This window comes from Carassius auratus, chromosome 40 (genome assembly GCF_003368295.1).
Source record: "Carassius auratus strain Wakin chromosome 40, ASM336829v1, whole genome shotgun sequence".
Taxonomy (NCBI): Eukaryota; Metazoa; Chordata; class Actinopteri; order Cypriniformes; family Cyprinidae; genus Carassius; species Carassius auratus.
In genome coordinates, this window is record NC_039282.1 from 6395044 (window position 1) to 6404418 (window position 9375).

General features: G+C 39.2%; 1 protein-coding gene across 1 annotated transcript; it reads right to left on the reverse strand.

Moving 5' to 3' along the window:
• Window positions 1-2571: 2571 nt before the first annotated feature.
• LOC113058403 (delta-like protein C) lies at window positions 2572-7451 on the reverse strand. Its single transcript, XM_026226270.1, has 9 exons — window positions 7157-7451; window positions 6813-7043; window positions 6659-6716; window positions 6318-6575; window positions 5650-6011; window positions 5338-5554; window positions 3181-3877; window positions 2973-3087; window positions 2572-2868 (listed from the first exon to the last, which is right to left on the reverse strand). Exons 1-9 carry the CDS (start codon window positions 7205-7207, stop codon window positions 2863-2865), a joined length of 1995 nt encoding a protein of 664 aa, XP_026082055.1. The 5' UTR covers window positions 7208-7451; the 3' UTR covers window positions 2572-2862.
• Window positions 7452-9375: the final 1924 nt, after the last annotated feature.

Consider the following 9375-nt stretch of genomic DNA (forward strand, 5'->3'; position numbering starts at 1 on the left):
TGATTGGTTATTTGACATGTCAGTCAAATGACCTCATGGGCAGGCCTTGGCTAAAGAAAGTTGCCATGGATTGCAAACATTCAGCCGTCAGTCTGAAGGTCTGTCTACACAAGACTAGCGGGTTAATGGCCACTCTGCCATATAACCAGTTCAAACATACTGCTGCTCTCCAAAAAGCTCATAAGTAAGCACTATCTTTTAAGTGACCAAAGTTGGACACTGAGAACCTGTTGCACTTCTGGTACATCATGGCATAAGAATGCTAAAGCAGTTAAACATGCAGCCTTATCACCATCACAAACAGATTTAGCATGATGTGGGTTAATGCACTGACACTCCCTGACCATACAAAGTATGAGAGCGACCAGTTTAAAAGTTAAACATTGACAACATTAAACATTAAACATTGACTGATGTTCAGTGCAAGGGTCCTTATCGCCGTCTGAAATCTAATCGCTTTTTCTTTTCTTTCTCTTTCAATTTAAAATAAGCCAGTAGGGAAAATCGACTCTTCCTCATCCATGACCTCACACAGGAACCTCTAAACCTTGCAAACATATTTTGCTCCTGCTGCGACTAACGTCACTCTGACCAGTTAGCTCAGCCACAGGTACTTGCACAGAAAAAAGATTTTAAGACTCCCGCAAACAGAAAACAAGACCGATGAGCAGAGAGAGAGAGAATGAAGAGTATGAAAGGAGTGTAAACTTTCAGATGGAGACTTTCCTATCAGTTTTAAAATCAAGCAGACATATTGTAAACACAAGTTTATATATATATATATGTTATAAAATATTTTTTCCAACAAGTACATTCAAAATAACTGCATTAATTTGAAATATAATTTTAAACAGTCTTTGCAGTTGATTTTGATACATTTAATGTTTCTTTGCTGAATAAAAGTATGTTTTTAGTTCACAAATAGAATGTTGCGTAAACAGAAAAGTTACATAAATGCTCATGATCTTTCCTGTTCTAAAAAATGAGCACACACGAGCGGCTGAGGCCTCCCTCCCCCTTTTCAAGTCTCAGCTTCTCTCTTTGAATGGAAGAGGAAGAGTTGGGCTGAATGGCAGGTGATCCTGTCCGAGGACCATTAATAACCCTTCACAATTTTCTCTGGCTTCATCTGCACTGTTTTGAACAGATATACAAAGCATATCTCAGAACCAAACTAGTCAAACAACAACAAAAGCTCACAGTAATTACTCAATAGTGGATTAGTAAGGGGCATACTGGAAGGCTTTCTTATGAATTTTACTAAATAATGGTTCAAGACAGTTGTCTAGATAATTTATTTTTTTAATAATAATCAAACATTGATTTATAAATGGTGTTACAAGTTGTTTAGGATGTTGCATTCATACTATAGGTAGTTGTTTAAAATTAAAAACTGAATATATCCATCTTAGTATTATCTCAGCAGTCTTGAAAGAAAATAAGTCATGATTCAATACAAAGTAAATTATTTCAGGATTTATTGTATGAAAAATATATATTTTTGAATTTGTGACAAAATGAACAATACATAAACATATATACATTTATCTTTCATAAATACAAATGATTTACATTCCAATTAAATAGCAGGAATATCTAAAATTTTGTACAATATTGCATTGTTAAATTAAGAAAGGCTGTATAAAATATAAAAGTATCTATTTGGTATAAATGGTTTCAAAAATTAAAGAAACAAACAAATGCCATGTACGAAGAAGAAAAAAAAAGGAAAGGAATGAAAAAAAATCTACTCTTAAGAATCTTGATCTTACTTTTTTTTTCTTTTTGAAAAAGACCCTAATGCAGAGATTCTCGAAACCAGGAAATCTTGACAATGATGAGGCTTTCAGTTTGAACCAACTGGTACTTTTGAGCCTTGGGATTGTCAGAAATAGCTTAGCAGAAGTGAATGTTGACGGGATGAAAGCTGTATGCAACGGCATCCATAGTGCACTGTTGGTCAAACGATTTGTGTCAAAGTCAATCCAAACATTTTCTGTCGGAATACATACAACAATTTTTTTTTTCAGTGTTTCTAATGAGTACCTTTTTTCGTTGAGCTATAACACATTGAAAGATGAGGCACTTGATTAAGATTGAGTTTGGTTTGAGTCCACGTCACTGATAGTCAAATCCATTGTAGGCACTAAGTAAAATCACAGTCATATTAAACTGCAGATTCTGAAGACATTTTTACAGCCAAAACAGCTTGTTTCAATAACTTTGATTGCTTCTCATCACAGATCCGTCTATAAATAGCATTTCGAAATATATCCCAAAAAATGTTAAATACTCCACGGTCACAGTTCCAGATCCTTCAGTTGCACCTCCTCAACCCATAAGACTGATTGATTGGGCTTCATGTGATTCACAGAGTGAGATGAACTTCAGGATGCCTGTTTTCTTCCTTTTCAAAGCTTCTGGGATGAACAAATCCTTGATTCTGCCCAGCTCTTCCAGAGAGTTCTTGGTCTTTATGTAAATGTTAAATATAATGATATATATATATATATATATATATATATATATATATATATATATATATATATATATATATATATATATATATATATATATATATATAAATTGTATTCAGGTCATTTAACAAAAAATTAAAAAAGGAAAATATATTGTGCAAATAATGCAAGTTGTTCCTCAAGTCTTCAAGTCTTTTGCTTTGTCGTCGCAGAATCATCGTCCATAACAAGAAGTAGTCCTTTTACTCAGCAGCATGAATAAATAAATAGTATAATGTAGATATAATATATGCTCTCTTAACGCCTTCCTTTTGTCGTTTAAGACTGTAAACATTTTCGGGTCAGGCCCGCTGGTGATTGAGGTGCTCCAGATTGAAGAATACTGTTAAACCTGAGAAAGAACAGAAAAACCATTAACACGTGTTCTTTAAAAGCATCACACTGAAATCATGATAAATAATGAAGGAACTTAAAACAATGTCTGAAGATGCTTACCTCAGTAGCAAATACGCATTGCTCTATGTGTTCAGGAATGATGTACACAGGGTGATACACTCCCTCTTTTGGATAGTTCAGTGGTGGAACCAGCAATGTAGATTCAGAGTTTTTCCTGAAATGAAGAAAACACATCAGTGTTAGTTTTGCACATTGATGTCAATGAAATAAAAAGCCAAAATAAAACGAGACGTGAAGAGGAACGTACATGTCTAGTTTGCTGTTTGTGGGTATTTCGTCAATGCTCATATTGTAGTCCACCACCTTCTGCTTGTAATTCGATTTTTCATTGGAATGACTGTCTACGGTTGTGGATCTGAGAGCCACATCTTTATTGCACACCTTAAATGGCGGACCACCAGGAATGAGCAAGGCCTCCTTTTCTCGGCCTAAAGTTGAAGCCGTGGTCAAAGGGACTCTGTTGTTGATGGACTCCAAGTCATTGCACACGGTGGTGGAGGTGATTTTTTGACCTCGTCGCATCTGTCTCAGGATCACAATGGCGGCAAAGACCACTAGGGTAAGAGTGATGAGGCCTAGAATGAATGAGACCACCAAGGCCGCTGGAAGAGGAGAGCTGGCCACAGTAGGCTCGTCTTTATCCTCACAAAGTGTGCCCATGAAGCCTGGTGGACACTGGCAGAAGGGCCCAGATAAATGGGTGTAGCAGGTCCCTCCATTCCCGCAAGGCATGAGGCTGCAGTCGTCAGAGCGCACAGCACAGTTTTTCCCTGAGAAACCAAGCGTGCATGTGCAGGTATAGCCGTTGATTCCATCCACGCAGGTGCCAGCATTTTGGCAAGGGTTGTTTGCGCAGTCGTCAATGTTGATTTCGCAACGCAAGCCTGAGAAGCCGGGGCGGCATCGGCATATCAGTCCGTTTCCCGTATCATGACACTGGCCACCTTTAAAAAAAAAAAAAAAAAAACATAGGGGAACCATATTAAAGCATTAGCCTAATAATGAGGGAACTTGAACTGAACCCAAAATCATGCTGCGTTTCAACTGTTGGGCCAGCGCTACTCTAAAAACACACCTCTCTGAAGCAAACGTCACACAACATCACCATTTCACCAGCGAAAGGAACATTTATGAAAACTACCTCAAAACGAACTCCAGCATCGATATTTTACCAATGATTTATGAAAAAAAAGTTACAGTGACAGTTATTTTTAAAGTTGTGTCAAACGTGAACAACAGTGATGCTGAATCCAACTAATATGTATAATTATTCCACATAAAAAGAGAAAACACATAGGCCTACTTGTTCAGTTGCGGCTGCTTCATTTATTTGTGATCACAGAAATGTACAAAACAACTCAGTCCATTTAAGTCTAAAGGCATACACGTATAACACATTAGAAAAACATTGATAAAGCCAGGTTTCAAATTTAGAAAGAATGAGACTTTATATTAATTTTCCATGAAATGATATAATGTGAAGATGTTTGGGCACTGTCCTGTCTCACTACACTGTTATCCATCCAGCAAAACAACAGAGGGAGCTCAAGAGTAATTGTGAGTTATTAAGTTATTAAACGGATATAAAATGTATTACACAAGCAGATGCAGAAGTCTGATATCAACAAAAACACAAGAAACCAAATAAATACACGATTAATCATATATGATTTGTCTAAGTTCGTTCAGCGGTCTTTGGTATTTCCATAAGAATAATGTGTATTTATTATTAAGGCTGAAGGTTAGCATACGTAGCCTTTGGCATTGCATTTATTACATTTTTTTCACACAAAGAACAGAATTCCTATTGGATCTCAACTGTGTGTCATTCCAGACACTCACTGATGTCTGAAGGTTCATTTTGAAATGGTTTTAAAAAAATATGACTCTTTTAAATGCTGATTTTAGCTGGTAGCTTGATATGAAAACCATCTCCTAACTTGGATAAACTCCACCTTTGAGCATAACCACTCCTCTAGACCCAGTTGGCCCGCTTAGGCCCAAGGTGGGCCAAAAATCCCTGGCTGTTGGCCCCGAGGAAGCAACGATGAGGCACGATCAAGCCCCGGAAGTGACAGTGGAAGCACAACTGGCCCTAGCATGCACTGGGACCCTCACTTTTGGTCTGACTGTGGAAACACAGCTAATAATGGCAAGGGTGTAAACCAGGGCTAGTAATCATAACCCATGGGAAAGCAAGTCCATTGCTTTATGACAGTTCTATCTCGCCATTCATATCAGTGTAAAAGCCTCTCTGGCGTCTGTTATATCATGCAAGAGTAGTATGTCACGCACAGTGGATGCATCTCAAAACAACAAAACTGAAGGTTCAGCATTTTGATGGTGGGGATGACACTGGAATGTTTTGCATTTATGGGTAAAGATAAGGGAAAAATATGCTTACCATTAGCACAGGGGTTGCTGCTGCATCGGTCGTTTTTCTTGTCACAGTTGGAGCCCATGTAACCAGGAAGGCAGAGGCAGGAGTAGCCAGAAGATCCCTTCACCGTGCAGGTCCCTCCATTGAAGCAGGGCCCGTTGGCACAGGTCATACCGCTGACCTCGCAGTTTTTCCCATAGAATCCTTGAGGGCACGTGCAGGTGTAATCATTCACCAGATCCTAAGAAGAAGAAAAAGCACAAGCCATTAAAATTCCTGCTCCAAGGACAAGAAAGAACAAGACTGTAGATAGTAGTGTCACAACCGGTTGCTTACATTGCAACTGCCTCCGTTCTTGCATGGGTTGCTGTCACACTCGTTGGTCTCGAACTCGCATTTTTCGCCATTGAAGCCAGGCTTGCAGATGCAGGTGTAGCTGCCCTGGCCGGTGTTGGTACAGGTGGCGTTGTTCTTGCAAGGCTTGTGATTGGTGCAAAAATTCAGATCCTCATTGCAGAACAGACCCCCCCAGCCTTCCTTGCAAGTGCACTGAAAGGGCTGGTTGCAGGTGCCATGCAGGCATCCTGGGTATCGCTGGCACTCGTCACAGAGGGGGCCCTGCCACCCAAGGCGGCATTTGCACTCACCAGGGGCCTCACAAGAAGCATGCTCCTCTATACAGCCAGACAAGCAGATGGCTGTTTAAAAAGAAGAGGGAGAGAAAGGGGGACATTAGAATGGGCATTATAAAACAACCCCCCTTATGGAGGCTCAGGCAAATCAAGTATTAATTACTAAACTAAGCAGCTGGGACGCACACAAAAGAAACATAGGTTTTAGCGCGTGCTTATTAAATTGTGCTCTTTGCTTCTATTATTACAGTAAACAAAAGCAAAGTTTTATGAGCCCGCAAGGAGCCTTTGAACTTGCCCGCGTTATTTATTTACTTATTTTCCCGCGATTGTTCTTTTATGCAAGCGCCAACAACATTCAAATACACTTACGTTTCATGCAAAAGTCGCCTTCCCATCCAGGCAGGCAAATTATGTTACCAGCGGCGTCACAGTTGTAGTGGCCGAATGCGTCGTTCCGTGGGCGGCAGAAAACCGAGCATTCCTCGCCATGGTAGAATTCATCGCACACAACACGATAAGAAAAGCGCAGCTGGCTTTGCTCTGCGACGTGCACGTCCTGGGACCAGTCCTCGCTGATGGCGAGTCTTCTTTTGGTGGCCAAACGGCTGACCATGTTGTTGATGTTTTCTGGATTAAATAAAACATTAGTAAACATATTGATCTAGAGGTAACAAATACTGTTGTGGATGAAGCAACAGTAGGGCGCATACTTGTTGACTGATCAGGGGACTCTGCGTTCCAGGCTTCGATTATCAACGAGACGATTGCCTGTAATGTCAGAAAATTCTGTTTAATATTACATGCATTATATGTGCATACATACTTAAATGTGAACTGATAATGAGTAGTATTTGTGTTACTCACCGGCCACTTGAAATTATAAGGCAAACGGATATGCGCACTGCTGGAGACGGAGTCTGCGTTGAACAGTCCTGTCTTTCCAGTGCCGTAATGGCACTGTGGCTCTGGTAGTATGTCTTGTGGGTGATTCAGACAAACGCGGAAAAAGATCTGGCAGTCCCTGGACCGTTTACATACACTGCTTGCACTAGTGAAAGAGTGCACTTTCAACTCAAACACTCCGGATGATTCCGCCTTTGGGAATAAAACAGGACTAATATTAGGACGCTGGGAATCAACCACTTTTCAAAGACGCGGCTTACAAAAGCCTTACAATAAGTGTGTCATAACAGGTGTGAAATACTCACCACATGCGCTGATGACACAATTAATAAACACGTTACTAAAACACGAGCCATTGTGGATCTTCCTGTCTGCTACTCAACGATAGCAGACTGCGAGAGTAGTCCGATATGAATGTTTGTAGTGGTGCCCAAGATTTAAGAAAAAAGAAAAGCAGTTAAAAATATCAGATTTCAAAGCAAAAAAAACGACTTAACTATTTTTAAACCAAAAGAAAAAAATTCTTAATGTCGTCTATGTTGGAGCATACAGAGCAAAGAGAAACAGATTTCTAGCTCCAGGGGACTTCGGACCTGTTACCTTTTGTGGAATATTGCCTGCGTTTAAATAGCAGCCAAGAGGAGGCGTGGCCAATGCGAAACTCATAAATGTGCTTTGATGGATTTATCTGATGAGTGCCTGAACATTATGACACTTATAAAGTCAATTTTATAGTAAAAGAGATATTAAACCACAACATAAACTCTACATACTAACACGGGCATTTGGAAACCTCATAAAAGTAGGTTATATGTTGACAACAGCCAGCATTTAATTAAATTTAAACATTATTACATTCGTTTTTAAATTAATAATAATAATAAAAATCAGATCACAATATTGGACATTGCTCCACGTTGTGTTCCTAAACATTATAGGAATAAATGCTAAAATATATTTAGATATGTCTGGGGCGTAATTAAACGTGCCTCTTGTCATAGGCTAGCTATTTAAGGATGTGCAGAGGGTTTATATCAATTTGTTCTAATTATTCTTACCAACTACGCACACTTGGTGTTTCCTATGTCCCGTGCCATGTAATATTCTAAAAAAAGGTGTTTTTCGTCTTGAATGGTCGTCACCGATCGTGGAAAGGGATTTGTACATCCCCTTTAATTCAGCCCTAAAATCTGTAATTGTTCTGACGCGTGTGAGTCGATGTACCGGCAAGCGCTTTATTGTGCCCTGGAAAGATCCGGAGGGCTCTTTTGTTATTTTGGGTTTGGATTGTGGGTCTTTGGTAAAGATGATGAAATGGTGGGGGTTGCGCAGGGCATTAGATTGCATATAATTGCTTTCTGTAGTAAGAGTGTGTGCAGTACGTGTTCGTGGAGGGGGCTCTCGATACAGCTGTATGATGATTACACCTGCGCACTTCTTGATCTACTATGTGTAGCTAAACACACCTTGTCACCAGGTCATGATAATATGCATACAGTACAATATTCCTCATCATCTTCACTAATTTCATTATTTTAATTAAGTTTTAATAACCCCTTTTTATATAAATTACATGCCATTTTATTAATAGGCTGAAATTAGAGCATGCAGCAGCAATTGCTGAAATGTTATTACACGCGAGTAGAAACTCAAAATTAGGAACTGTAGGTAAAAATTATTTTGAGTTCACTTAAGTTTTAAAGAAAGTTTCTGTCTCATTATACTGGGCCATGTTAAGGGTAAACAAAGGAGACACGCGCGAACAATGCGAGGCGATCCAAACTGTTGCTCGCGCTTTAGTGATTTTCTATTGTGATTCTAATGAGAGCAGCGCGTGCCTCCGCTGGCCCCATCTTTACCCCAGGCACGCTTTGCCCACTGGAAGGCACCATATTTAGGGGGGTTAGAAAGGGCTGCTATTGTTAATTTGTTGTCGGGCAATTATTTAGACAATCTGGTTTCTTGGCTTCTGGTGAACACAAGGATGAATATATAAACAAGAGTTATTATCTGTGTAAACAATCAGCAAATAAACAACTGGAATCTGGCGTTTGGTTGAATTCATCCATTTATCCACTTTAAATTAAATAAGTTATGTGGTTTAAACAATATAACAGGTAGAGATAATATGTCATTCAGTTATATAATGTTGATATGGGCTACCAACCGATTAGAGATATTAAAATCTGATTAGTGAAAACATATTGATAACAGGTGGAAGGCGCACAAAAAAAGACTTTCCAGCTATAAATAACATAAAATTATAACAATGATAAATTAAAAGATAAACAAGTGTATAACATTTTAATAAGCTATGTTCTCCATAAATAAGTCATATGCGGCCTTACATATCATATCATATCATAGGGCCTATATAAAATTTGAAATGTATATTTTTTGACCTGTCCCAGTCCCATGTTGCGCGCCCACGCTCGTTGATGCGCGCTATGCATGGGGTAGGCCTACATGTTCAGCAAAATAGGTGTCGTGTGCTCATTGTGTCCATTCGACAAAGAGAGTGATG

What these genes read in the sequence shown, in the direction of transcription:
- LOC113058403 (XM_026226270.1), bottom strand. Translation starts at nt 7,207, where the DNA reads ATGGCTCGTGTTTTAGTAACGTGTTTATTAATTGTGTCATCAGCGCAT. An exon ending in AGAACGGAGGCAGTTGCAAT is followed by an intron (nt 5,555 to 5,649) that starts GTAAGCAACCGG and finishes TCTTCTTCTTAG; the next exon opens with GATCTGGTGAATGATTACAC. An exon ending in ACAAACAGCAAACTAGACAT is followed by an intron (nt 3,088 to 3,180) that starts GTACGTTCCTCT and finishes TCTTCATTTCAG; the next exon opens with GAAAAACTCTGAATCTACAT.